The sequence below is a fragment of the Gamsiella multidivaricata genome (genome assembly GCF_025024155.1).
Source record: "Gamsiella multidivaricata strain RSA 2152 chromosome Unknown BC939scaffold_156, whole genome shotgun sequence".
NCBI lineage: Eukaryota > Fungi > Mortierellomycota > Mortierellomycetes > Mortierellales > Mortierellaceae > Gamsiella > Gamsiella multidivaricata.
In genome coordinates, this window is record NW_026251864.1 from 1 (window position 1) to 25,311 (window position 25,311).

Below are 25,311 nucleotides of genomic sequence, written 5' to 3' on the forward strand. Positions count from 1 at the left end.
TGTGCCCAAGACTGAAGGGTTGTTCTGTGGCGGCTGGAGATTCGAGTGAGGCTCCCCCCAAAGAGAAAACTGCCGGTACCATGACATAGATGGCGCAGTGTCGAATATGACTGCCTCGTGAGTCGGCATGATTGCAGCTGAGCTATTTGCTTCTGCCAACGCCGCGCATTCGGCCGTTGCCTGGTTGAGGAGTGCAAGGGCAGATAGGTTGGGCAACTCCACAGCCGTGTCCGTGCTCGTGTTCGTGTTAGATGGGATCGGCAGCATAGGATTGGTGACTTGAAACAAACTGGCCGGTGCTGTGTCGATGTGGACACGCGCTGCTCTGGGCTGCGGGGTGCTGAGTGGCGAACTGGTTCCTACAAAGACATCCTGAAGGCGGTCTAACTCATTCGATGTGCTAATATCGCCGAGATTGTAGCCTCGCGTCCGTACGACTTTGGACTCTCGAGTCTTTGCGATTGAGCCATATTCTGGAGTGAGAAATAACGGGACATTACCGCGAGTAGATCCTACGCCCTTGTGCTGAGTGGTGTCCATCGTTGCAGTTGTCATCGTTATTTGATTGTGGCCGATGAGGCCGGGCGAGCTCTTCAGATGGCCGGTAACCTGTGCCGTGTCTCTTGCCATCGATATCGTAACCATCGCGCTGTCGTCCTTGTTTTGCCGACACAAGTGAACAAATTTCCGCTTGGAATCGCCTTCATTGCCCATTGAATCGCTCTCAAATTCCTCACTGGCTTGACCTTCGCCGTCACTAGCATTCTCTTCCTTGTCCAATCGAGACCACGTCCCGAGGCTGGATTCTGTAGAGCGAGTCGACGACGAGGAGGAGATCATGCGTCGCCTTTTTGTAGACTGGGATGGTGAATATCCTATTGTGTCGCGAAAGCCCTTGGCGTGAGGGTTGTGGTCCTTCTTTAAATCATTGACTCTATGATTTTGATAGTGAGTGACGGCGATAAAACTGGTTTGATCGTAGGTGAATGTTGTCGAAAAGGTACTCTCGCGCGTCTGCTGGGAGCACTGAGTTAGATGGATGCGCGGTCGATACTTGTGGAACGACACCAGGTGGAAGATATGGTTGCCGGTTTGGATATAGTCGTTCTCTCTCGAGCGTCCATTGAGGCGTTGAGTATCTGGTTCCGGTACTCTGTTTGTGAGCTTGACGTTTGCGAATGAGATCATATTCTTCTCCATCCAATGTTTACCGGTCTGACGCAAATCTGGATGCATGTAAAGTCCTTGCGAAAGTACCGAGCGGACAGTGCTCTTACTATTCGCGAAATCGTCATTGCCTGATCGTTCAGAGGGCTGCGCTGGACTCCATCGGCCACTGGAAAAGCGGAAGCGATGACTGTCCATAGTTTCAAAATCTAGATGGATCGTGTAGATGGCCTTTGAATCTAGGTTCACTGCCTTAAAATTGAGACAAGGGAACAAACAGCGGCCAGACTTTGTGAGGATCATTTCGTTCTGATGGCTGTGAAACTTGGCCCAAAGATCGGCATCGACAAGGAGAAGAGCAGGTTCGATGTCACGGACTGACAGCGGGACAGACAAAGCTCTTGTAACAGACAACGAAGTAGTCGGCCTCTTCGCCTGCAACGTGGACATATTGTCGCTCTTGGACACTTGAACTCCATCGATTCTTCCAGTCACCCCCCTACGCTCGTTTTTAAGAGATATGCGGGGACTCATTCTTGGTACGCATAGCATCTGGTCAGCTTTGTTAGATCGGGGCCCAGTTGCCTCGAAAAGGGCGTGTTGTGCCCGCTGATCATCTTGTAGCCTAGTATAGTGATGGTAGTATGAAATTTGTAGCGTGTTAGTAATCCCGTAGTATCTGTTACACTTGTTATGGACCCTGATAACATAAGGTTTAGATTTATCCGTACCCTGATAGCCCATTTTCTCTCTGTGTGTCACTGCTGTGCCTGAATATAGTATGGGCGGTAGAACTGGTTCCACGAAGGGCATAACCTTTTGAGATTTTGTAATGGGGTTGTTCGAGTGACATGACGCCTGACCACGTTTCAGTGCGAATCTGATACTTCTATGAGATCGACATGTTAAGGACAAACATGTGCAGCTAGAATCAGTCCTATGAAATTAACAAGCGCTCATCCATAAGCATATTATAAGATCTACAAATAGACGCGTCCACAAAGGGAAAGTTAAGCAGTAGTTGGCAAGCTTCCCTTCGAATAACCATTCAAAAGCGAAACAATATAAAGAATAAGAAAGGACCATATCAAGTGAATGGAATCAGAAATGGTGAACGGTTCAAGGGTAGTAATAAGAACATTCTCTTGTAATTTTGCGCGTACATTTTTGTAGCGATATCGTATGATGGTATTGAAAAAGGATTTCAAGCAACCGCGTCAAATTGTGGAGCTTTGGAAGGTTGATTCTTTGGGTTTTTGTGAATTGTGATCTAGTGGGAGGATATTAAGAAGAAATGTCTCAACTATAGATCTAGATCGACATGAGATGCAATGGAAAAAAAGTCGTTATTCGGTTCGATTATTCACAGAGGCGGAAAGCAAAAGAGCCGAGAGACCTCGTGTCTCAATTCTTGGCGACCGCGCTCAAGGGCGCAAACAATGAAGAATCTGACATAATGCACCATTCATTTTCGTCCGCTTTTAGTAGATCTCAAATGCGGTTTTCAAAGCTGTCTCAGCTTAAGTATTGTATACCAAATCCTGATAATGCTCTTCAGAAGGGGTCAAAAAAATAAATAATGGCGATCATCACTGAGCGCGATAGACCTGACCGCGACTTCTCATCTCAGTTCTGCCGATAGCAACTCAAAAAGCAATAGAGTAATAGAAGAAATGATGGTTTGAACGCGTCATGGCGTTGTGAAGACAGGTGATCGGTAAGAGGAGACATTGGCGGCGTACTCCTATATAATGCAGAGACATTCCTCTGAGAATGCGACGAGTGAATAAGCACCAGAATGGCGATTAAGCACGAAAAACCTTGTCAATCATGAGGCGATAAAAGAAAAAGGAAAAAAGAAAAAAGAAAAAAGCATGGAGAGGTATAGTTGGCATGGTTCTGAAGCTGTTTACATGTTATACAGAAGAGCAGTTCTGGTGGCATTCCTTCAACTTTTTATCAAAAGCGAGGGTTGGTGGGCGGTCTGAAGGGAGCACTTACCTGGAGTCTACACAGACAGCTTTAGAGGTTCTTGATGATTCTAAAGCTACAGAGCATGTGTAAGCTCTTGTTTAGTGAAGTCGAAATGAAGGAGAAGCAGGCAGAGCTGTGTTTGACAAGTTGTGAAGCATAGAAGGAGATATCGGTGAGGTTGAGTATGCGCTGATGGAGCTGCAGGAAGAGGGAGAAGAGGAAATGCAAGAGAAAGAGTGCTCGGGTGGAGAGGAGCGATAAAGAAGAGAAAAAAGAAAAACGGGCGCTCTTGGTGGCGCGAAGGAATTGTTCAAAGAAGTGGAGTAAAGAAGAAAAGAGGGGGAAGACGCAGGAACGTGTAGCAGATTGAGGCCAAAGACATATGAGAACGTTTCCAATGTAGCCCTACAGCCAATCAGCGGCGTCTTGGTTTGTTCTACTGGATAGCACAGGTCTTTATTACGTCGAGTCGTCTACTAGATGCAAGTGCCATGACCACTCTCCTCCAGATCTGACTGTATTACGATCTGAGATGCATTCCACGCAGAGTACCGTCGAATAGGTCGCTAACAGTTGCGTACATGTATAAACAGTGATGTGTAATCGATGCTCCTGCTCCTGTTATTGCTGTTGCCATTACTGCCGCCAATGTCGTTATAGTCATCTCTCTTATGCATCTAATTCTGTCTTAAATGCCTCCTCTGTATCCGTATCCAGCTCCTGCCTTGGCATCCGATGTTCCTGAAGCAGCATCCGCGCGGGGAGGTCCTGTTGGAGGCAATTTTCCATGCTCCTCTGTACAGTGGAACAGCCGCTTGAGCGATTCTAGACAGACAGTCGGGTCTTGTTGATTCTTCATCACACAGGCGTCGTAGTCCTTGATAAATGGATCGCACATCTCTTTGACATGCTTGATGATCGGCACACTATCCAAGTGCACACACATGTACATACAACGTAAAAAAAAAAAAAGTAGATTAGTAATATAAAAAGTGACTTGGAGTTCAACAAAGCTGTCAATGGGTTTATTTCCGAGCAACAAAGCGGCGTGCTTTTGATCCTGAAGCCAGATATGGGTGTGACTTAATAGTTGAAAAGGTGCGCTTACTTGTCTTCGGAGCACTTTGCCAAGGCGCGCTTCTGAGTAATGCACTTGATGTCCCAGTTCTCAGGGTTCTGGGTGACACACTTCTGATAGAGCTCCAGTTGGAGGCCGCAATGCTTTGTCACAAGCGCTACTGTATTATCTGCAACGTCCATGTGGAATATGGCCATATACTATGGAAGGAAGAGGAAGGTAAAGTTGTCTGAAGTGCGAACAGAGGTGATGCTTGTTTATTTCGTGCTAATGGGTGACTGCTACTGCATCCAAAGCGGGGTAAACCATTTCCTTTTTAGGCTCTAATGGGATTGTCGGTGATCTTTGGAAGTATGGGGTGTGCTCGTGCTGTAGTATTCAGGGTGCAGCAATGTCCTCAGCCAAACATCCAACATGCAATTGCGCCATCGTTCAAGTCTCTCTCAAGCCCTGGATCGCTTGGTGTGGATAACAAATACATTTGGGACACCGATCTCTGGCTGTCAAAAAAGAATATAGTAGTCAGTGCCACTGTTCACCGCATCTGCGCCAGGGTCGTATATCGAACATGAAAAAAACCTCAGTATACCTTTTCAGAAGTTGCTGCAGGCATAGATTCAAGAACGTGTTGTACTTCAACCTGGCTCTGAACGACGTCATCCGAAAAGCCATGGGCAGTCGAGGGAGATCGGACCTGGCCATCCTCAGCAATCTGTCCTTGAGTTGTCATTAGGGCATCTGTGGATCCCTCGTTCATATTGCTAATTGATCTTCCAAGATTCGAATCGACGGCAACCACAGCTCTACGGCCGCATTTGAAAAATCCGCATGCAGCTCCCCAAGGTTCTCGACAGATCCAGCAGAACCGATATCCGCAAAGCATGCAATCCACCTTATTGCATCCGTCGTCTCTGTGAATGAGAATGCAGCAATTCGGGCATGGGTTTGTGTTTGCGAGCTTCCATTGAATCGTACTGAGATCCAACTCTGGCCGTGGTGTGTTTTTCCTGGCCAAGGTTGCAAATGGTGCCGATTTATTGGACGCTCGAAGTTCATTCGCGCTGAGCGATCTTCGCCTCTGAGGATCCGATACCCCGTTCGTCTCGGTGATCAGCGATCGCATATGTTCAAAGCAGTCCTCAGAATTATGGTGCGAAGATTCGCCACACTGTAAGCACAGCTCATGATCACAGTTGGTGCTAGTACATAGCATTATCGCAGAGTTAGTAAACAATGAAAAGATGCTTTGAAAACTGTACTGCGATATGCTGTGTTCATAGCCAGACTGCATACCACCGATCCCATCGAAGCCAACGAACATGAAGGAACTGCAGTTCTTTCCATTGCTCTTGACGGGTCTCCATGCTTGACAGCTGCTTGCTAAGATGGACAATGGCCTTCTTGATCTCCACCTGTCGCTTACTTTCGGCTCGTGTAATCACTCCTGGTCGTGTAGAGCGTGATCTCTTTGCCTGCGGCGAGTCTACACGCGCCAGCCCTTTTCGCTTGATATTTGATGTATGCACGACAGTATCCTGCTGCTCAGTTCCTGGTTTATGCGATCCATCATTTGACTCTTGACCGTCGTTTCCAGCTCTGAAACGGTGATCTTCTGTAGCGTTGCCGATATTAATTACGACTCGCGATGTTCTATCGTCCCCGGCTTCCATCGTCTTTGTGTCAATGCAAAAGCTCGTCCGCGGTTCGTCAGCAGATTGCTTCTCCTTCAGGTCGAACAAATCAAGCAATGACAGCATCAGTGCCTTGTACATCTCCAGCACGCCATGCGCTTTCAATGGATGCTGTCTACGTAGAAAGAAGGCGCCAGGAGCACGATCTAGCTGTTCCGGAGCAGCCTGGGGACGATGTGTCTGAGTCGCTTGCGAGGTCTGTGGGATTTGTGAAGGCCTTAAGACTTGAGACGGCTGCGGGGTTGAAGAAGTTGGTGGTAAGTGTAGCGTTGACATTGAAGACGAGGATACTGGCTGTTGAGACTGTTGGGACGCCGCATTGGGTTGATTTGCCAGTTCCAATGGGTCAGCTTGGACGACGGGACCACCCAGGGCGCGGTAGGCAAGACTTGATACATATGACTGCGCTTTGAATGGCAGACTCGATTGTATTCCTCGCGAGTCGCCGCAATAGGATCTGTAAGCATCCGCAAAAGACTGGATGATGTTGCGTGCCTTTTGGTCTCGCTCTGAAATAATTGGGCGCTGTTTTGATTTCGTGGTTGAGGCATGGCCGGATGTGGCCTTTGCTGGTGAAGACAAGGAAGAGGCTGGTGTGATATCATCCAGTTCAATGCCTCCCAAAGTCAACAACAACTTCAAATCCGCCAGAATTCCATCGAACAAAGGCATCAATTCTCGAGGAGGCATGGTGAGCAAAGCACAGTTGACCTGCGAGACTACCATCTCGTGGTCGCATTGGTTGCAAAATCGTGAAAATGAACGATAGGGCTGGTTGTATTGGTTGTACTGCGCAAGTGTTGCCTTGTCCACGTACTAGTCCACAAAAACACGAAGTGCGTGAGTAATAGTGTTGCAGGCGATGCGAAGGAGAGCGCATCATTTGAAATGAACATACCTTGGTCCATTCAGACATCGAAATGATATCTTGGCAGACAGGGCACTTAATCTTTGTCACATTGAGGCCCCAGGAGTTGCTGACCACCTCTTTCACATACCTATCGAATGGATCATGTATCGACGAGGAATTAGCATTAATATAGCGAAGATTAACCAAGGTGAGAGCGAAAAGTGTGAAAGGTGAGCTGAGAGATGTATATGAATGCGTGCAGAAGGGGATTAGTGTGTGTGTGATCTGCAGTTCAATTTCCTATAGTTTTCTACGCGTTGTTTGCTGAGAGAGAGCTGTGTATGTTGAAATTACGATAGGCTCCACAGTTGCGCTTGGGGTTGTGCGGTCCAATCAAATGCATGCAAATCAAATGACATTCCGCCTGCATTTGAAAAGTGCCTAAAAATGTCCCTTACCGCTGGAAGCAGTCGCGACAGAATTGATCACGGCAGTACTCGAGGCAGAAGTCCAGGCGTGCATCAAAGCAGATCGAGCATCGCTGCAGATAGTACTCCATCTCGTTGTATCCGGCTTCGTCCTCGGATCCTTCGTCGCTATGTCGATCTTCGCCGTCGTCGATCCCTTCTTCGTCATCGTATCCATGTGACATTGGATCGAAGGCATAATTGAAGACATGATCATGGCCTTGATGGGATGCTTGTATATCGACCTGAGTCTGTCGGGCGATGTTGGAAACCTGAGGCAGCAGTGGTGATGATGATGGTGTTGAATGAGCAAGTGGGCCTCCGGACCTATTGCTGTTGCTGCTGCTGCCGTTGCTTGTAATGTTGTCCTGAGCGTGATGGATAAAATGATGATGGCTTCCTGATGGCTGACCAACGTCCTGTGCACCACCAATGTTTGGTCTGACTATATTGTCAGACATGGCCATACGATGGTGATGGCCTCTATTCTGATTATGGCGCAGTTGAGGTTGTTGTGACGATGAAGGGGTGAACGAAGACGCTGAGGAAGGCGGGTCCATCATTTTATACGACTGCTCTGAATCAGCTGAGAGAAAAGTGGAGAAGGCTGCGAGTAGACTTAAGGCTTGAAAGATAGTCAGGAGAAGACCGAGTCCGGGTGCGAAGACCCAAAGTAGTGGGAGGGAATACGCAGCAAGGGCAGTGTGGAAGGAAATGTCGCCGATGTCCTCCAGGAACAGGTCGAGATGAAAAGGGATACAGGAGCAATAGAGGTGTGCGTGCACGAGTTCGGGCGTGCGGGTCGATAATGGCACAGGTGTAGCGAGCCTTATTCCCACAAGAACAGCCTGACAGAAGACAACGGATGGCTTCTCTGGTGCTGAAGTAAGAGCCGTGCGAGGGACGTAAGCAGGTGCCTTGGGAAGCGTACGGGTTGTCGTTGTTAGCAGCTGGGAGCGCTGCAGCGGTGTGTGTGAGCGAGGGAAGGAATGGGGGCGAATGTGGGAAGGAGAATGGGAGAGAGAATGGGAAGGAGAATGAGAATGAGAATGAGAAAAGGAATGAGAATGAGAATGAGAATGAGAGTGAGAAAAGGAAGGGGAGCGAAGGACGGGGGTTCTCGAAAGGCTTGGTAGCTGCAACGGAGCTGGTGCGGTGTCCAGGTGCTCCGGGGTAGACAAGGCAGAGGTCGAAGGAGGGTGCGAGGCAGAAAGGGAAGACGACGAAGACGAGGAGGACGACGAAGGGAGAGAAGGGAGGCGAGAGGGAGTGGTGGAATGAAGAGAAGACAGCGTCGAGGTGGAAGTGGAAGTGGAAGTGGGCGTGGGTGTGGTAGAAGCTGAAGTCGAAGCAGAAGCATGGGGAGCACTGGCGCTCAGCGTGTTCCTGCCGTCGTTCTTCCTTTGCTGCTGGTGCAACAGCGGGTACCTCATCTTCTGGCCATTCTTTTCCACGGCCACGTCCCCCACCTCTTCCTTCTCCTCCCCCTCTTCTCCTCCCTGCTCCTTTTCCTTCTCTTCATCCTCCTTAGGATCGTTGCTGTCTTGTTGCAGGTGCAGTTGCAGCCCCCAGTCGGACGAACGAAGCAGCCCTGCCTGCCGATAGGACTGTGAATCACCACCGCGACCAATGCCGCCGCTGTCGGAGTTAAGGGCCAAGTGGAGATGTATGCCTACTTCGCCGTCTGATGTCCTCTCTTCCGCCAGTGTTGTTGTTGAAAGTACTACAGAGGCAATTGGTCCAGTTGATCCGTGGCCTTGACCCGTCGACAAAGTCCTCTCTTTGACTCCAATACTTCTATCGATATGTTGTTGTCCATCCATGGCACGCATTTTTCTGTACGAATAATAATAAAGGGTTTGAATAGAAATTGGAGAACGAGGTGTGCGAATGAGAGACGAAGAGGAAATGAAGAAAGGCATGCATTCCTCGACTTGTTGCTCGGTTCATGGTTCTTTCCGTACGCGTTCGCACAAAAAAAAAAGGAGACCTTGTCGTCTGTCCTCCAATAGGCCCGTACCGTTCCTATGCTCTCTCCCTTCGTGCGTACCGCTGCTTCGAGCACCACTACCACTAAGCGGGAGCATGGATCGGAATACATAGTGCAGTGCTGAGCCGCCGGAAAAAAAAAAAAGGGGGGGGGGGAAGCTTATGCACCCTCCACAGGGGATAGAAGGAGAATCATGTCATGCGCGGGGCACACCGAGGCAAGAAGGGGCCACAAACTATTGAGGTGTATCGCATCCAGCTCCAAGGCACACTCTACATTGGCATCATTGACTCATTAGGATATCGATCTGCAGTCGGAGCACTGAACAAATTTACAGGCGACACGACTACCACAACGATCCCATACAATTACAAGCGAGTGAACATCTATAGAGACATGCTTTCGACTAATACGTTGTTTATTTCTTCGGAAAGTACAACGAATGCCCAAGAATAGTGAATAAACCGATTGATATCTAGCGTAATTCAACAGAAAGTAGATTGCTTGGTAAGTAACCACGTCTCATATAAACAACGATAGGGCATTTTAGTTGCAATTGAGGAAATGCAAAAGAAAGGAAAGATAAATCAGGAAAATAAGAAGTAGTCCACATGTATATTCGGACAATGTAGATAAGTTTTTCAAACATCATTTTAAAGGGCGTGCATGCACGGAGGCGTCTTCATAATCCCTCTGCACCAATTGTCCAGTTGCCATCATGCGATTGGCCGGAGAGTGTGGAAGAAAATGATACTTACGATTTACTTCTTCTTGGAGACACCGACGACGCGACCGCGACGACCGGTGGTCTTGGTGTGCTGACCACGGACACGGACGCCCCAGTAGTGGCGGAGACCACGATGGGCACGGATCTTCTTGAGGCGCTCCAAGTCCTCACGCATCTGGTTGTCAAGACCGTTGGCCAAGAGCTGAGTGTACTTGCCATCGACGAAGTTCTTCTGTCTGTTGAGGAACCACTGAGGAACCTTGTACTGGGTGGGGTTCTGCATGATGGTGACGAGGCGCTCGAGCTCTTCGTTGGTGAGCTCACCAGCTCTATATAACGTAAAACAGCAGAAGATAGAAAGATATTGTTCCCGGTCAGCTTCAGGTTCGTCTCCATGTGTAATTGGAGTCAAGTCCTGCTGCGCACCGCAATGGATAGATGGGAACCAAGACGTTGTCTTGTCAAGGTCGATTTAGAGTCGTCCAAATGCGAAGTGCGGTGTTGCTGGATTATACAAATGGATGCTCCTCCTTGGTGAGTTTCTCGCATGTCGAACCTGTTTCCCTTCCTTCCTTCCTTGATCAGCAAGTTCTAGTGTAACAGTTTCCTCAAAGATGCTACAGTTCCTAAATCCTTTCTTTGTTCTTCCTGCTGATGTGGTCCAGTTGGTCTAGCTCCTGTTGATGAACATTTTTCAGGATAGTGCCATCTTCCTGTTGATATCCTGTTGAGCAGATGCCTTGTTGTCGAATCATTGATTGTTGGCGGAACGCACCTCTTCTTCAAGTCGATATCAGCCTTCTTGCAGACCAAGTTGGCATAACGACGACCGACACCCTTGATGTTGGTCTATAAAGATAATAATGGCAAAGCTTGGTTAGTCTCATCGTCACAGGTCGTAGCGAGCTGGTTACAAAGGTAACAAAAAAAAGATGTTAGGTCTGTCTTACCATGGCGAACATGATCTTGGTCTTGCCCTCCACGTTCGTGTTAAGAACACGAAGAATGTGCTGGAACTGGCCTTTCTCAGGAACAAGGAGAGACTGTTGACGTAAAAAAACCGAAAGAAAAGATGCAAGTCGGGGTCCAGTGTTAATCAACTGTGTTTTACAATGGATCGCTTCCAGCTGACATCGGAACCACCCATCCTGTCTGTATGGTGCAAGTCGATGATATTGGTTTTGAGACATGATCTCCCAAGTTGCTGTAGATGTGTGAATGAGGTTTGTATCCCTGTCGTGATGTGATAGATGGGTCCATTGTATTGATCGATAGCCGGATGGATGGATTGCATGAATAAACGCAGTTCGCCATAGTTTGCACACTTTCCATATTGGAATTGTAAGAGAAGGAGAAAGAGTTCAGCCTGCGGGGCTGCCATATGAAGCCGAAATCGTCGCAGGACTGTGTATACGTCACTGTATGGAAATTTTCTTTGAGACGAACGCAATTTTAACACACTTCCGCAGTGTATTTGTTCGTTTACTTTGTGATCTTTTGTTCGGCCTTTTCCTCAACTCATCTCAAAATGTAACCCCAAGGGCTTCATATTCGTGCACAGGGAGAGTAATCAGGAACGGACGCGGATCGCTGGATCGGGATCGCAACGACTGGATCGGCCATAAATTGGATGCCACTGATTTGATTCTGCGATTCACAGCTGCTAAATCTGAATTCAACATTCCGCATTCTCGACTTCATCCTTTTTCTCGACACCCTGTTCTGGACACTGGCTCAAAGCTGGATCGATCTTTCATGCCATCGCCAATGTTTTTTGTCACTGGATCAACCCTCTGACTCGAACGAAACTTTCTTCCTCCATCTTGTTTTTCTACGATCTCAGGGTTTCTTTGAGCAGTCAGAAACGTTTGGCCGCCGCCGTCTTGAAGTGCGGCAAGCGCAAGATTTGGCTTGACCCCAACGAGGTTACTGAGATTGCCAACGCCAACTCTCGTAAGTAGCCTTACAGCAGCTCTTTATTCTTCTGCAAGGATTTCATTGACAGGAAGTCAGGATAGAGCTATGGGCTTCTCAGGGACCTTGACCTCAGCGACAGCACCTTGCTTTGCAACTTTCAGTCTTTCGGCAATAGTGACGAGCCTTATCCACAACCATTTCCTCAACATTTGGGAGGACGTACAAAATGTCTATCCAAAACTACAACACGATACTTTGACGCACCAACGTGGGAGCAGTATTAATTTTTTTTTGCCCGGAGCTCGACTATCTGCGCAGTTAAGGACAGCCTAATAGCCACTGCAGGAATACGAGGGAGAGGGCCTGTTCGCCGCAGTTTTTTAGTTTGGTCAAGGGGCATCCACCGAACCTACGGAAGCGCAAACAAATTGGGGACATTGCATAATTGGATCATTTTCTAATATACAAAGCGACGAATGATCTTTCATTGGACGATAGGCCAGAACATCCGCAAGCTCGTCAAGGATGGCCTCATCATCAAGAAGCCCCAGACCATGCACTCGCTTTTCCGCCACCGTGAGAAGCTCGCTGCCAAGCGTGCTGGTCGTCACTCCGGCACTGGTAAGCGCCAGGGTACCGCTGAGGCCCGTATGCCCAGCACTGTCATCTGGATGCGCCGCCAGCGTGTCCTCCGTCGCCTTCTCCGCAAGTACCGTGAGTCTGGCAAGATCGACAGACACCTGTAAGTCGAACGAGATGTTTGTTTGCATCTATTCTGTCAGTGGCATTATGGATCCACTTCAAGGAAATGTTTTATAGTGTTATTGACCAGGTTTTGTGCCTTCGCTTTTGGTTTTTGTTCTTCCGTTCGTTTAGGTACCACGTCTTGTACATGAAGGCTAAGGGTAACGTCTTCAAGAACAAGCGTGTTCTTATGGAGTACATCCACAAGGTCAAGGCTGAGAAGCTCCGTGCCAAGTTGATCGCTGACCAGGCCGAGGCTCACCGCAACAAGACTAAGGCTGCCCGCACCCGCCGCAACGAGCGTGTTGCCGAGAAGCGCGCTGCCCTCACTGGTGTCGAGACTGCCGAGAAGAAGTAAACTTTTGTCTTTTTACACCAATAAATTTGCTTTCGCTTCATACGTTTTATTACTCCTATATCTTCGTTTCATTGTTTTTTTTTTTTTGTGCAACTGTTGCTTGAATGTATGTTACCGTTTCAAAAAAAAGAAGATCGAGTGAGTGCAGTGTTATCGCTTTATTTTACTGTCAGTTTCCTTCAACGACGTCGAGTTCCTCCATATCCAGTCGCTGATCGTGTGGGTCTAGAAGACGAGGATGACGAAGGCGAAGAAGATGATGCTCCCAATCCACCAGAATAAGAGCCGTATGAGGTCGATGGCTGCGAATATGTCGTTCCCCAAGCTGGCCCTGAATCGTACATTGTCCGCCGGTAACCTTGATCGCGCTGTCTGTTTCCGTTGGTCGCCAGATAAGTCGCCAGACCACCTAGGCCAATGCCGGACCAGAATCCTGGCCTAAATCCTTCAGAAGACGATCCATCTAAACACAAGATAAATGCACAAAATTAACTCGTTTAGTTAACAGTGCTGTGCAACATCGTCATAGAAATGCAATGCATTCGTTTTCGGCTGCTTACCGGTACGCTTGTCCTGGTACGAATTGTTGTTGCCCCATCCACTTCCCCATCCGCCCCCAGGACCACCCCCACCTCCACCTCCACCTCCGGGACCACCGCCACCTCCTCCGAAACCATCGCTTCCAGAGGCCCTATAGGGTGGTGGGGCATCGCCTCGTCCACCATTGTTCGTCTGCTGGAAGCAGTTCCTGATAAAGGAATAGAGAATAAATCCCACAATGGAGACCCATGTCCAGAGATAAATTGTCTCGATCCATGATTGTCTCTTTGCTATTAAAAAAAAAAAGAACCAAAGACAACACAGCAGAGAGTTCAGACGACCGGAGGGTTTTTTTATACACTTCATTACACCCGTGAATACGTTCATGTCACGACAATTGTTCGTCCCATACCTTTAGCAGCCCATTGCCTAAAGTCTGTCTGTGGTCCCCATGATCGCTCCTGGTTAGAATGGATATTGGTGTAGTAGAGCTTATATTCCAGTCCACAACTGCCCTTCAGCACGTATGGGTCATCCGGATAGCCGAAACCTAACACATAGTCAACGATATATCTGTGAGTGTCAATTACTTCACACAGGGAGGACAAGGAGCCTCGCATGGTCTCATCTGTTGTAGGAGGGGGGGGGGAAATGAATCCTTGGCTGTCTGTACCTTCGCAGTAGACACTCAGCTCTCCAAATCGAAGGTTATCCGGCAGATCCGCTTGACACTTCCATTGAACATCACTACCATCAAATCCGGCGTTTGTGCATTGCACGATATCTAATGTCAGTAGAACCATCGTAATATGTTAGTCGATCGATTTGTACTCACAGGCACATCGTGTTATGAACGCGAGTGACAATCTCGTCATACCTGGTTCGTAGTCTCCACAAGCATTGCCCCCAACACAGGTCAATTGAGGAACAGGACTCGCCCTCCGTCCGGCCGTCATCTTGTCTTTGTGTAGCGTCAAGGTTTGGACATCTTTGAGAAGAACCTTCTTGTGGTTGCTGCCAAACGCACTCACGGGCGAGGAACAGAAGAGAGTAATAGTAGCGACCAAAAGTGTGATAAGACTGATGCCCTGCCAGCGGTGATTTGACCACCACTTCATCGTAATGGAGTGTTTCCTGTGATGACAATAGGTAAGAGGATAAAAAAGGGGAGAGTAACCGAGGGTGCTAGCGGCAGAATGAAAGTTGAATGAAGTAATGAGAGAGTCGAAGGAAGTCGATTCACGAAGAAAAAGGTGTTCTGAAAAAGGCAATTAGAACAATGCAAGGAACGTGGCCTTTGTTGAGTGGATTCATGAGCGTCTTTCTTGGCACAATAGTCGACTTTATTTCATAACCCCCTTTAAACGAAGCTTGTAAAAAACTGAAAAAAAAATATACGTAGAGCTAAGCATTGATCTCGACTGGTTTAATGGCTAGCCATCTCCTTCTGCTCCTCCTCCTGGGTCAGGCGCTGCTTCAACACCAGATCGTTACCGGTGATGCGCTTGTACAGATCCTTGACATCGTCGCACACAGTCTCAAAGTGCGATGTGGCATCGTACGACTTGGAAACAAAGACTTGATCCTTGGTTCCGTCATGGATGGGTTCGCAAATGTCAGCGATCTGCACGAACCTATTAGGAAAAAAAAAAAGAGTGTTTGTGAGTATTGGGATTCGATACATAGGATCAACGTGTTCCGTGCCACACGTAAGATCGTGCTCCTTACTTGTCAACGATGGGGCCAAGGAGAGCAAGACCAGGCTGGATCTCTTCCTGTGGGTTATCGGTCTCGACGATTGTGGAGACAATAGCAAGGTAATGGTCCTTGTCGCAGACATTGTGCGAGGCAGAGACACCGGCAATGTAGATATCGTTCTGGCGGTTAACCTGGTTTTGAGGGATGATCAACTGGAAAGAGTCAACGTTCTCAGTGTTGGGGATGGGGCCTTTGAGCAAGCAGATGGCGCGGATCACGCGTGCGACTTTGTGGGCCTTGTCGGGGGCATACGAGGGATCGCAAATAACTTGGGAGCACTTGGCGGTCTCATCGCCCGAGCGTACTCCAACGACCTTGCCGTTCTCATAGACGATCTCATCAACCTTCTTGTCCAACATGTAAGTACCGCCATAGATAGCACTCAAACTAGATATGTCAAGTAGGAGTATTGTCAGCTCGCGTTTGTTCTCTCAGTAGATAATAAATGCTTGCAATGGCGTTGATAACAGCAACAAATCCTTACCGAGCAAAGCCCTGAGGCAACTCTCCCAAACCGTAGAGAGGATAAAGGTAAGGAGACTTGCCCCAGCGAGCCATCGAGGACATGTACAAGGTGATGCGCTCAAAGGTCTCGAGAGCAGGGCGGCTCAGGTAGCTATAAATACACATCGATGTTCATACAAGGCACCGTTAGTGGAATGGTTGGTCTTCGTCGGCTCAATGGACAAAAGTGAGCGACATATTCATAGAAGATGAGCAGCGGCAAAACGTACCTGTCCTCCAAATGCAAAGCCAAGGCATGTCCGATAAAATCGATGGTGCCAGGCTCCAATCCAAAGTGCTTGTAGACCTCCTCCATGGGAGTAATGGCCATATCCATGCCCTGGTGGGTGGATGTATCGTCTTGTCTGTAGGTCTGAACGTATTCAAAGAACTTCTTGGCCCTACGCTTCTCGAAGAGACCCATCAAGGGACTGCGGACGGCTTCCATCTCTGTGGCGGGGACCTTGGCGATTTTGCCATCACGGTACACGTACGAACCAGCGATCTGCTTGAACTCGAGGTAGCGGGTGACGTCGGTATGGGTCAAGATCTTGACGAGCTCTCCGTTGGCCATCATGAACTTGGGGATCAAATCGACGTTGTAATCGCGGTCCTTTCCAAGACTCTCAACAGGTGCCTCGCCATTGCGGAACTTTTTGAAAAGCTAAAGGTTATATTTACAGTGATGCCGTGACAGGAGGAGTTAATAATATAATTAACACGCGTGAGCACTTGGACCTTTTATTTATTGTTCTCTTTTTGAGCGCGCTGAGCTGCCTAGAGAGGAAGCAGACGCAAGGAGACGAAGAGCTATTTGGACACCCCTTCTTTCTCCCTGTTGGCAGTATCCAGCTTATGGGCAACGGGCATTAATAGTAAGACAATGACAAGGACCATTCGTTACCTGGGTCAAGTTCAAACTGGCACTGTCGCCTCCGTAATAGTCGTTGCGGTCCATGTGGAGGACCTTCTTGCCCTCGATCGAGAGAAGGCCAGAGAGGATACACTCGGTCAAGCCGGTACCCATAACAATGACGTCGTATTGCTCATCCTAGAACCAAGAAAGACCATGGACGTGTTAAAGATAAGGTGCCAAAATATATCAAGCGAGTTATGTGTAACGCTCGCGAGAGAGAAATGAGCTGTGCAGACGATGCTCGAAAAGTTGCAGCACCGCCAGAGTCTTTGCAAGTCCCAAGATGAGAGAGTTCTCGAGCATGATGGTGTTTGCTCGCCCCAAGGGTGAGATGTGGCATAAACCTCAATGCAGTAACAGAAAAAGGGGATGGAGTGGAGACAGCGACGCGAAGCATAACAGATGACACGTTGCAAGGGAGTAGTAAAAGAAACAAAAAGCTGCACTCACCATGATTGATAATTAGTTGCTTGGGTTGATGGAGAGAAAGTGTGGGGAAAGCAGAAAGTGAAGAGAAGGATTGGGTTTAGTGGAGAAAAGATGGAGTGGAAGAAAAAAAAGAGGGCAGATGGTTTAAACGACATGCTTTGAGGAGGACCGTGTGGGAAGAGGTTGAGGGTGACCTTATTTCCACTACTATTAAATCTGGATTTAACGAGTCCGGCTGACGCGACTTTTGTTCCCAGCGAAAGAACGCATGTACAATTCCCCCCTCCCTCCTTGTCTTGTTTGCCCCACAATCACCCTTTTATTCTCTTCAGCAGCATCGAGCACAGCACCACTCTGCCCAGGATTGCCGCCATGGCAGACAACAACATCAAGTACTTCATCTCCTCGGGCTGTCTGCCAGCCACCATTATTGCCATCAAGACCTCGCCAAAAAAGACACAGTCCGAGGGCGATTCGCTGATCGAATACGAGTACACAGAGCAGGTCGAGGGCTTTGTCGACGAAGGAGCAACGTCGACCCATGCGCGGAGGGCGGAAATACGTGCCATTAAGGACGGCATTGTTGGCAAGATCCATGTGAAAAAAGGAGACGTTATCGAGGACGACAGGTACGCGGTTGAACGCTCTCAACTCTTTCTGCATGGAAGAATGTATTCTCAATCTAATATGTGGTCTACATTTTTTTTTTTTTTTTTTACTTCGGTTCATTTCCCCTGGGCATGTTTACAAATCCTTCAGCAAAGTCCTGATGGAATACAAAGGCTGTGACCATGACACACAGTACGAGGGCATCTGTGTCGATTGCTGCAAAACGGTGCCTAGGAACCTGAAATCCCATGTTAACATGACACACGACGCAACATCGCTGAGCGTCAGTCGTACGGTAAGGGAGATATATTTAGCGCTTTTTTTTTTTTTTTTTTTTTTATCTACGTGTGTTAAATATCTTGAAGACTAACCTATAGTGCTTGACAACCATAGGAAGCGAAACGTCTAGAGCATGTAACAGCAGAGCGACTCCTGTCAGAGGGCAAACTCTCATTAATTGTAGATCTGGATCAAACCCTTATTCACGCGACTGTCGGGACAGCTATTGACGGATGGATTAACGCTCAAGGGGAGATGCCCCAGGTGAGATTGACATGTCATGGAGATCGTTCATGTTCGTACGCTAGCTTTACCGTGAGGTCGACCTTGCCACCGTCTAACATCACGGCACGCTTGTATAGGATATTCGAATGTTCCCACTACCAGACAGCCCCACACCGTATTACATTAAACTGAGGCAAGGCTATATTCTATTTGAAGAGGCAGTGATCACGGTTATGCAACCCAGCATGCTTACCCGTCATCTCTTTCGCCTTCTATCCCTCGCATCATAGACCTCATCTAGAAACCTTTCTGCAAAGGATCACAAGTCTTTACGAATTGCACATCTATACCATGGGAACCAGGAATTATGCAGCGGCTGTTGCGAATTGCATTGATCCAGATGGCAAATTGTTCAGCCAGCGTATTCTATCACGAGACGAAAATTCCAGTATGTCTACTTGGATCTGGACGGATCTATATTATGCAAAGAACTGGACAATCAGTCGGGGTTACTGATCAACTGCAATGCTGAATATTTGGATTAGGCATGACCCAGAAAACAATCGAGCGACTCTTCCCCTGTGATACCTCTATGGTCGTAGTCATTGACGATCGAGCCGATGTTTGGCAGTATTCTCCCAATCTTGTCAAAGTGCATCCATGTGAGTCTTCGCCTTGGTTTTCTGTGAGGGTATAGCCGATACGTTTGAGTCTTGTTTTACTGACATTCTTTATCCTCATTTTGAATAGACGAATACTTTGTGGGTGCAGGGGATATCAATGCTGGACACTTACCAAAACAAGAGCCTGTGGTGAAGTCAGATTCGGTCCCCGTCGTAAAACCAGCAGAGGTTGGCTCATCATCGAAGGAAGCGTTAACAGAGGAGTCGTCATCATCTTCTGCGACTGACTCATCATCTAGCGCAGATGCATCGGCGTCCGCGACTAGTTTGTCATCCAATCCGGATGCATCAGCTGTAAAATCAGATTTCTCGCAGGCAACTGCACCGACAAAACCAGACGAAGCCAACAAGGCAACCAAGCCAAAGGCGCCAGTGACGGATGATAACGATAACGAACTGAAGTACATTTTGGAGGTTAGTGCTTCGCTCAAGTGGATGTTGCAGGGTTCTTTTCGGAATTATATTGTTCTGAATTACTTACTGCGACTCTTTGGCGACATAACCTTAGGTCCTTGAAACAATTCATGAACGGTTTTATGATGCGAGAGAGCAATTTCTACAAGGAGAATCCAAAAGGAAGGCCGATGTCAAGGTATGTCGGATTTCAGGTATCTTGCATCAAAAAGGATTTTACGTTTAATCGAGATACTAATCGAGATCTGATCCTGATGCTAGGCCATTATTCACGACATGAAGAAAAGTGTCCTGCGAGGAGTCAACCTGGTCTTTAGTAGCGTGATTCCATTAGGACAGGCTCCTGAGCGGGCGGACATTTGGAGACAGGCCCAAAGTTTTGGAGCAGAATGCTCATACAATCTCAATAAGAATGTCACCCATGTTGTTGCCGCCAAGGTAAGAAGAACACTATGCGTTCATTCAGCGCTGCTATGGAGCTGCCGCGGCGTGAATCTGAGCTCACCTACATTTCCTCTTGTTTTCTGGACCTCTAACCCATTAGCCCGGAACCGCTAAAGTGATGCAGGCACGGAAGCGCAGGGATATCAAAGTCGTTCGACCAGAGTGGCTGTATCGTTCAATTGGAAAGTGGCAAAGGCAGGAAGAATCAGATTACCCGCTGCTGGATGGGCCTGGCAAGTCCGCGATAATGTCGACAACGCCACCGCCAACAGAACTGGAGGAGGAGGTGGACATGGGTGCAGTGGAAGACGATCCAGGAAGCGTCTCCGAGGGTATGGATGAAAATCACCGTCCCCTGAGCATAGACAAAGACATGGTGAATGAGCATCTGAAGAGTGTGGACTGGGATGATTTAGATAAAGAAGTCGAGGACTTTGTTGGGGATTTGGACGACACTGATTTTGACAGTGATACGAGGTTAGCATTTCCAGCATTCTCATTTATCTCCTCATTTTCTTGCTTCTGCGGGTGATTCATAGCGATCCGCATTATCATGTCCTTTGGTATATTGCAACATGCATTTATTCCTTTCCTATTGCTAATCGACCGCCCAATCTTTTTTTCTCTTTTTCACTGAATAGTACACACAGCAACGCGCAGAGTGACGCCAGCACAGATGGTGGCCGGTCGCCACTTGTGAACCTGAAGCGAACACGGATACCACGCAGGTCTGGCCTAGGTGCGTCAGTAACCTATGGGGGCGGCAGCGATGACGAAGATGATGAGGATGACGCTAATGCCTTGACGACGGACAACCTTGGTATGGGAAGGATGGATGGTGTAGAGGATAGTAATCAGAGTCAGGACGACAGTGATGGAGACATTGACGAGGAAAATGGCTCTGATGGTGAAGATAGTGTTGCCGGGAGTGAAGTGCTCAGTGACGGAGAGCAACCAGTGAGACAAAGCAAACGAAGGCGGTTGGTTGCGGAGAATGGAAATATCGCGGCACACTTAGCATTACCAGGTGGCCCTGAAGATCTTGGTGCAGACAACGAGGCGGATATGGACGCAGACGACGAGATCACGATGGACCATTCATCGACGAGGGACGGCGGAGACGCAGGAGAGGAAGAAGACGACGATGACGACTTTTTGAACGATCTGGAGAACGATATTGATGCACAACTGAACGAGGATGATGATGAGGAGGCATAGCCTTGGCCAGCAAGCGCCATTGTCGATTGTGTCCATTGTAGTTAGTATGCCGCTGCCATGTCATTGCCATTGTATTCTAGCCATATTCCACTTTCACTTCGCTACTACTTCTTTTTATTTGATGTAGACCGGTAAATGACTTTGGTTTCCTTTGAAGTCGCACCTTTTCCTCCTTTTGCTGAGTGTTTATGAACGTCAACAAAATGCCTTTGCCAGTTCTTCGCCTTTTACGTCCCATTGTAACGTCTCATATCTAGCTTACAAACACAAGCACTCCTTCGACAGCGCACAGTGGCCTCTAAGATGCACACTAATGGCACTCCTTTGTCGATATCACTTATCTCCAAGTGTGTGTAGCTGCAGGGTGACAAGATTTGAGTCGCTGGTTTCTTCTGTCGTTACAGCAATCACCATTCAAATAACAGACAATAACGTGGAATAGAGGTTCAAAGTGGAGCAGAACAATAGCGAGGGCAATTCTTTGGAACGCGCCTTACTCCGTCGATGCGGATAAAAGTATCCAGCGCGCTATGGAAGTAGCTGTTTATGGAGCAATAGCTAGCCTGCTCTCAGTGTCATACGCGTCTTGTGTACCTGCCATTTTTGGAAGGTTGTGACTAGTGACTAGGATCCAGCCTTTTTTTTTTTTTTTTATGCCCAGCCAGAACATTCGTTGGTACCGGAGACCCTTCTCCACTCTCTTTGCTTTCATTTCATTCCACTCGATTCCCCTTCAAGCGCAGCATCCGATCCCGCTTTACACAAAAGCAACATCACCTCATCATACACATCCCAGAACAGATTAGCAAGCGATGAGTGGCTCCACCAGCCAAGTTTCTCTGTCTCCCTTCAATCAGGTAAATGTTTGGATGTGATTCAAGCCTTTGTCCCTGTAACTGGATTAACTGGGTTTGGCACTTGTCCTTTTCAGCTCTGCTTACCAATGTCTCTTTGTAACAGCTACTGCAAGAGCCACAGAGGAGGCCGGCCACCAGTTCAGGATCCGTCATCGACCTGACAGGACCAGCACCGCCTCGAATCCTTCATCCGAGCACCCTGCCGAGCCAGAGCATCGAAATCATCGAGGTCAACAGTGACGATGACCAAGGCAACCATGACGATGACGACGTTCAGTTCATAAGCGAGACCCCTGGCGATGGGGGAAGCAATAACAACCGCGGCGAGAGTTCGACCACAGGAGCACGAAGTCTTCATAATATCTTCATGGACCCTTATCCTTCCGATTACATGCCACACTATCCGCAACCACAACGGACGCCTGAGAGTGAACATCGGAGGCTCTCACTAGCAATCCTGCGCGACCTTCTCGCGGTCGAGACCAGGCAACAGCGGCAACAGGAGCGGCGAGATCGTTCGGATTTCGCGAACATGTTCCATAACTTCTTTGCTTACAGCCGCCGATTCGACTCGACGCCACGGCGACGGCGTTCTCGTATGCGATCGCCACCAATATGGAACGACATGTACATGGGACCAGGCATGCGAACATCACCGACATGGGATGAGATGGACCCGGAACCGGAGCCGATGGAACCCAAGCCGTCTGTACCTGCTCGGCCTGGACATACAAAGAGTCTCGCAGGGGATGTCATTGTTGCCTGCCCTATTTGTGAAAAGGAACTGGGACACAAGGGCAAGGATAAGACTACGTTGTGGGTGGTGACGGGTTGCGGTCATGTCGTCTGCGAAGACTGCGTCGAAGTCATGTTTACCACCAAGGTTCCCATCAAACCAAGCAAGGGACGACGGCAGTCGATCTCAAAGAGGGCAAAGGCCAAGGACAAGGGCAAGGGCAGATGGACAGGCACAATTATGGATGTGGATGCAGATGCACAGGAGGAGCAGGATACTATGCAAGGAGGTTCAAATCAAGGTGTATCTTCAGACGCAGTGAATGCGGGTTTCAAGCTTGTCAAAAGGGCGACTGGAACGTGCCCCAGCTGTAATCGGAAGATCCGACGGGCGGTCATGCAGCAGCTGTATTTATAATGAAGTCGCAATAAATAGTCTGTTTATTGCTTGCTATTCGATACTTCCAAAAGGCAAGTGCAATCTGGTTGGAGGGCTGCTATGGGCCATGCAACGTTTAAATGGATATGTGAATGTGTGAATGGATGTGGACTGAATTTCTCGATAGTTTATTTTCTGCATGCTTTACTTCTTCTTCATCACCGAGAAGAGCAAGCCCGTGGCTACTGCTGCCACGGTACCGACAATAGCCATTCCGATGTATCCCTCTAGTAATGAATGATACGAAAGATAGGGATCCAGAGATAAACATATGGTCAGTCAAGAACATTAATCGGGAACCATGGTATATCCATCCATTCCTGTGTGTGCGCCATGAAATAGGACCGCCAGCCAAGATGGATTCGCACTTACCCCTGGCAACGCGATCCTCGATCTCCTGACGAAGGGCATGGGCCTGGGAGTTATTGGGCTCGAATTCGAGTAGGGATTCGTTGAATTTGCGAGCGTCGTTGTAGTTTCCGAGCCTGAAGTGGCCGAGGGCCAAGTAGAAGAGGCACTCGCGTCTCCTGTCTGGGACCTCTCTGTAGATGTCTGTAGAACGGGAGATAGAGAGAGATGTCAGTAAGCAAGTGGCGATCAGGGTTTCCATAAATAGAGCAGAGTCAGCATGTCCCGGCGGAGGTTGTGTGCGCGGAAGGAAAAGTCGACTCTTGGCAGTCAGACATGGACGGATTGATCCTGTACCTGTGAGAATAAGCACGCCCTGGGTCTGGTCACGCCTGTTCTTGCTCTTGATGAGGCCCCAGGCATAGTTGAAGCGGGTCTGCTCTGTGACATACTCGCCCTCGCGGATGTACTGCTTCTTCAGAACCTGTTGGAAGAGAGTCGAGAGAAGGACTGATTAGGAACACGGCACCGGTCAAAGCGTAGCTGGAGTTGACATTGCGATTCCGACTGAGAAGGGGCTGATCCTGCGCTGTCTATTTACCTCGAGCTCCTTTTCGGAGAGGCAGCTGTCGGCATCGGCCATGCTGGGCAGGTTTTCGGTCATGGTTGTTGGTATACGTTGTTGCTGTGGAGAGGGGAATATATGAAGAGGAAGGGAAGGGGAGGGAGGGGGAGGGGGAAATGGTTGACAACGAAATGGGGCCACGGGCCGTTTCTTTGCGTCCCGGCGAAAGAGTCACCTGACTATGCGATCATTATTCCCTTTTCTGCTTTGACCCACTTCCCGCACCGTTTACATCCCTCTCACACGCACACACGCACACACAGAGTCTCCACTTTACATTCAACAATAGCATCGCTATGGGCAACTATCCGAAAGCATTCGCCGTTGGGTTCGGAATCGTCGGTTTGGGATACGCACTCATGCTCACCACGGTTCCTACAGAGGAGCAGCTCTACGAGGCATGTCTCTTTTTATTTTTATTTTTATTTTTTATTTTTTTTTATTTTTCGTCATGGATGTTTTGTCCGGAAAACAGATCCGAGCTCGTTTCTAATGGGAGCAGCGAAAGCAACAGCGACATTCCAACAAAGCACGACAGAACTTGTAACTAACCAAACTCAGAAACACCAATGTTGGATTATTTTGATAACATTAGAAATTGTCGCCGGAGCTGAAGAAGCAATACGAACTGGTGAAGTCGGATCAGGCGCGTCGACAGGCTATATCGGACGTGTTGAGGCAGGCCGCCGCAGATCCAGAGCCCATGTGGATCAAGAAGAAGGACGACGGCACAAAGAAGCAATAAAATGGGGGAGGAGGGGACGGTAGCGATTGCGATCGCGACGACGCCCGACAGTGACAAATAGGATCGTTCAGCGCGACCTTCTGGGCCATTTGGGATGGACTGCAGCCGATTTCTGTTCCATCGACACGCATAAAACACACGTACGTATGGACAGAGACACAGCCGGATGTGTGTATACTCCTGATCGTTTCCCACTTCAATTGGGCTTTCTGACCATGATTTATCCTTGCCCCCCAACTACCTCCACCGCCCTTTCGATTCCTGTATTTTAGTCCTTTTTTTTTGTTTATTTCTGCATGATTCATTCATCCTGCTAATAGACGTTTTTTTTTTTTTTTTCTCTCTCTATAAAAAAAAAAAAAAAAAAAAAGAAAGAATGAATTGATCGTATGGCGTGTGGTTTTTCTTTTTCTTTCGGCATACGTAGTGTCGATGCTTGTCCACTGCAAAATGCAACGAAGGTTGGGCTAAGCAGGTCGTTCTCAGTTGGACCGTGCACCTTCCTGCTCTGGAAAGGTGCCTTTGACCAGAGGAAGAAACCCCCCTCCCGACTAATGGACGCGTCTTGGGGGGAGAAAGA

At 48.4% G+C, this 25,311-nt stretch overlaps 11 protein-coding genes across 11 annotated transcripts; 4 read left to right on the forward strand and 7 right to left on the reverse strand.

The window, feature by feature from the left end:
• Positions 1–79: 79 nt before the first annotated feature.
• BC939DRAFT_497794 (uncharacterized protein) lies at positions 80–1,915 on the reverse strand (the record flags this gene model as incomplete). Its single annotated transcript, XM_051559746.1, has 2 exons — positions 1,899–1,915; positions 80–1,792 (listed from the first exon to the last, which is right to left on the reverse strand). A coding segment is annotated over exon 2 (1,638 nt), but the record flags the coding sequence as incomplete, so codon positions are not given.
• A 1,914-nt stretch (positions 1,916–3,829) lies between these two features.
• BC939DRAFT_404569 (uncharacterized protein) lies at positions 3,830–4,401 on the reverse strand (the record flags this gene model as incomplete). The annotated part of the gene is made up of 2 exons (XM_051552802.1): positions 3,830–4,067; positions 4,250–4,401. The coding sequence occupies 2 exons, from the start codon at positions 4,399–4,401 to the stop codon at positions 3,830–3,832; spliced, it is 390 nt and encodes a 129-aa protein (XP_051405982.1).
• A 398-nt stretch (positions 4,402–4,799) lies between these two features.
• Positions 4,800–7,412, reverse strand: BC939DRAFT_404548 (uncharacterized protein; the record flags this gene model as incomplete). The annotated part of the gene is made up of 6 exons (XM_051552800.1): positions 4,800–5,204; positions 5,313–5,418; positions 5,513–5,683; positions 6,389–6,726; positions 6,809–6,908; positions 7,219–7,412. 6 exons carry the CDS (start codon positions 7,410–7,412, stop codon positions 4,800–4,802), a joined length of 1,314 nt encoding a protein of 437 aa, XP_051405983.1.
• A 2,566-nt stretch (positions 7,413–9,978) lies between these two features.
• BC939DRAFT_404552 (ribosomal protein S13/S18-domain-containing protein) lies at positions 9,979–11,134 on the reverse strand (the record flags this gene model as incomplete). Its single annotated transcript, XM_051552801.1, has 3 exons — positions 9,979–10,273; positions 10,720–10,793; positions 10,895–11,134. The coding sequence occupies 3 exons, from the start codon at positions 11,132–11,134 to the stop codon at positions 9,979–9,981; spliced, it is 609 nt and encodes a 202-aa protein (XP_051405984.1).
• A 565-nt stretch (positions 11,135–11,699) lies between these two features.
• On the forward strand, positions 11,700–13,050 carry BC939DRAFT_470994 (ribosomal protein L19e-domain-containing protein; the record flags this gene model as incomplete). The annotated part of the gene is made up of 4 exons (XM_051558184.1): positions 11,700–11,713; positions 11,788–11,897; positions 12,360–12,603; positions 12,738–13,050. 4 exons carry the CDS (start codon positions 11,700–11,702, stop codon positions 12,961–12,963), a joined length of 594 nt encoding a protein of 197 aa, XP_051405985.1. The 3' UTR covers positions 12,964–13,050.
• Positions 13,051–13,571: 521 nt separating this feature from the next.
• BC939DRAFT_74593 (uncharacterized protein) lies at positions 13,572–14,793 on the reverse strand. Its single transcript, XM_051561875.1, has 4 exons — positions 14,381–14,793; positions 14,177–14,287; positions 13,916–14,053; positions 13,572–13,788 (listed from the first exon to the last, which is right to left on the reverse strand). Exons 1-4 carry the CDS (start codon positions 14,619–14,621, stop codon positions 13,655–13,657), a joined length of 624 nt encoding a protein of 207 aa, XP_051405986.1. The 5' UTR covers positions 14,622–14,793; the 3' UTR covers positions 13,572–13,654.
• A 31-nt stretch (positions 14,794–14,824) lies between these two features.
• On the reverse strand, positions 14,825–17,246 carry BC939DRAFT_471000 (GDP dissociation inhibitor). Its single transcript, XM_051558185.1, has 6 exons — positions 17,132–17,246; positions 16,670–16,816; positions 15,996–16,429; positions 15,746–15,877; positions 15,232–15,648; positions 14,825–15,137 (listed from the first exon to the last, which is right to left on the reverse strand). The coding sequence occupies exons 1-6, from the start codon at positions 17,132–17,134 to the stop codon at positions 14,930–14,932; spliced, it is 1,341 nt and encodes a 446-aa protein (XP_051405987.1). The 5' UTR covers positions 17,135–17,246; the 3' UTR covers positions 14,825–14,929.
• Positions 17,247–17,403: 157 nt separating this feature from the next.
• On the forward strand, positions 17,404–21,162 carry BC939DRAFT_430408 (uncharacterized protein). The gene is made up of 11 exons (XM_051553234.1): positions 17,404–17,739; positions 17,870–18,014; positions 18,113–18,262; positions 18,361–18,416; positions 18,514–18,671; positions 18,769–18,885; positions 18,974–19,320; positions 19,415–19,498; positions 19,582–19,758; positions 19,865–20,241; positions 20,406–21,162. Exons 1-11 carry the CDS (start codon positions 17,483–17,485, stop codon positions 20,980–20,982), a joined length of 2,445 nt encoding a protein of 814 aa, XP_051405988.1. The 5' UTR covers positions 17,404–17,482; the 3' UTR covers positions 20,983–21,162.
• Positions 21,163–21,794: 632 nt separating this feature from the next.
• BC939DRAFT_482480 (uncharacterized protein) lies at positions 21,795–22,992 on the forward strand (the record flags this gene model as incomplete). Its single annotated transcript, XM_051559125.1, has 2 exons — positions 21,795–21,839; positions 21,943–22,992. 2 exons carry the CDS (start codon positions 21,795–21,797, stop codon positions 22,990–22,992), a joined length of 1,095 nt encoding a protein of 364 aa, XP_051405989.1.
• Positions 22,993–23,157: 165 nt separating this feature from the next.
• On the reverse strand, positions 23,158–24,025 carry BC939DRAFT_508816 (uncharacterized protein; the record flags this gene model as incomplete). The annotated part of the gene is made up of 4 exons (XM_051561045.1): positions 23,158–23,240; positions 23,386–23,565; positions 23,719–23,845; positions 23,963–24,025. The coding sequence occupies 4 exons, from the start codon at positions 24,023–24,025 to the stop codon at positions 23,158–23,160; spliced, it is 453 nt and encodes a 150-aa protein (XP_051405990.1).
• A 97-nt stretch (positions 24,026–24,122) lies between these two features.
• Positions 24,123–25,070, forward strand: BC939DRAFT_471007 (uncharacterized protein). The gene is made up of 2 exons (XM_051558186.1): positions 24,123–24,384; positions 24,582–25,070. Exons 1-2 carry the CDS (start codon positions 24,283–24,285, stop codon positions 24,729–24,731), a joined length of 252 nt encoding a protein of 83 aa, XP_051405991.1. The 5' UTR covers positions 24,123–24,282; the 3' UTR covers positions 24,732–25,070.
• The last annotated feature ends 241 nt before the right edge of the window (positions 25,071–25,311 follow it).

Excerpts from the sequence above, each read along its gene's own strand:
- BC939DRAFT_471007 (XM_051558186.1), top strand. The coding sequence starts at position 24,283 with ATGGGCAACTATCCGAAAGCATTCGCCGTTGGGTTCGGAATCGTCGGT. Across the intron at positions 24,385-24,581 it reads CAGAGGAGCAGCTCTACGAG|AAATTGTCGCCGGAGCTGAA; the intron begins GCATGTCTCTTT and ends TGATAACATTAG.
- BC939DRAFT_471000 (XM_051558185.1), bottom strand. Across the intron at positions 15,878-15,995 it reads GCTTTGCATTTGGAGGACAG|CTACCTGAGCCGCCCTGCTC; the intron begins GTACGTTTTGCC and ends GTGTATTTATAG. Across the intron at positions 15,649-15,745 it reads TTGCCTCAGGGCTTTGCTCG|TTTGAGTGCTATCTATGGCG; the intron begins GTAAGGATTTGT and ends TGACATATCTAG.
- BC939DRAFT_430408 (XM_051553234.1), top strand. The coding sequence starts at position 17,483 with ATGGCAGACAACAACATCAAGTACTTCATCTCCTCGGGCTGTCTGCCA. Across the intron at positions 17,740-17,869 it reads GACGTTATCGAGGACGACAG|CAAAGTCCTGATGGAATACA; the intron begins GTACGCGGTTGA and ends CAAATCCTTCAG. Across the intron at positions 20,242-20,405 it reads GATTTTGACAGTGATACGAG|TACACACAGCAACGCGCAGA; the intron begins GTTAGCATTTCC and ends TTCACTGAATAG.
- BC939DRAFT_74593 (XM_051561875.1), bottom strand. The coding sequence starts at position 14,621 with ATGAAGTGGTGGTCAAATCACCGCTGGCAGGGCATCAGTCTTATCACA. Across the intron at positions 14,288-14,380 it reads TTGTGGAGACTACGAACCAG|ATATCGTGCAATGCACAAAC; the intron begins GTATGACGAGAT and ends TACTGACATTAG. Across the intron at positions 13,789-13,915 it reads TAGGCAATGGGCTGCTAAAG|AGACAATCATGGATCGAGAC; the intron begins GTATGGGACGAA and ends TTAATAGCAAAG.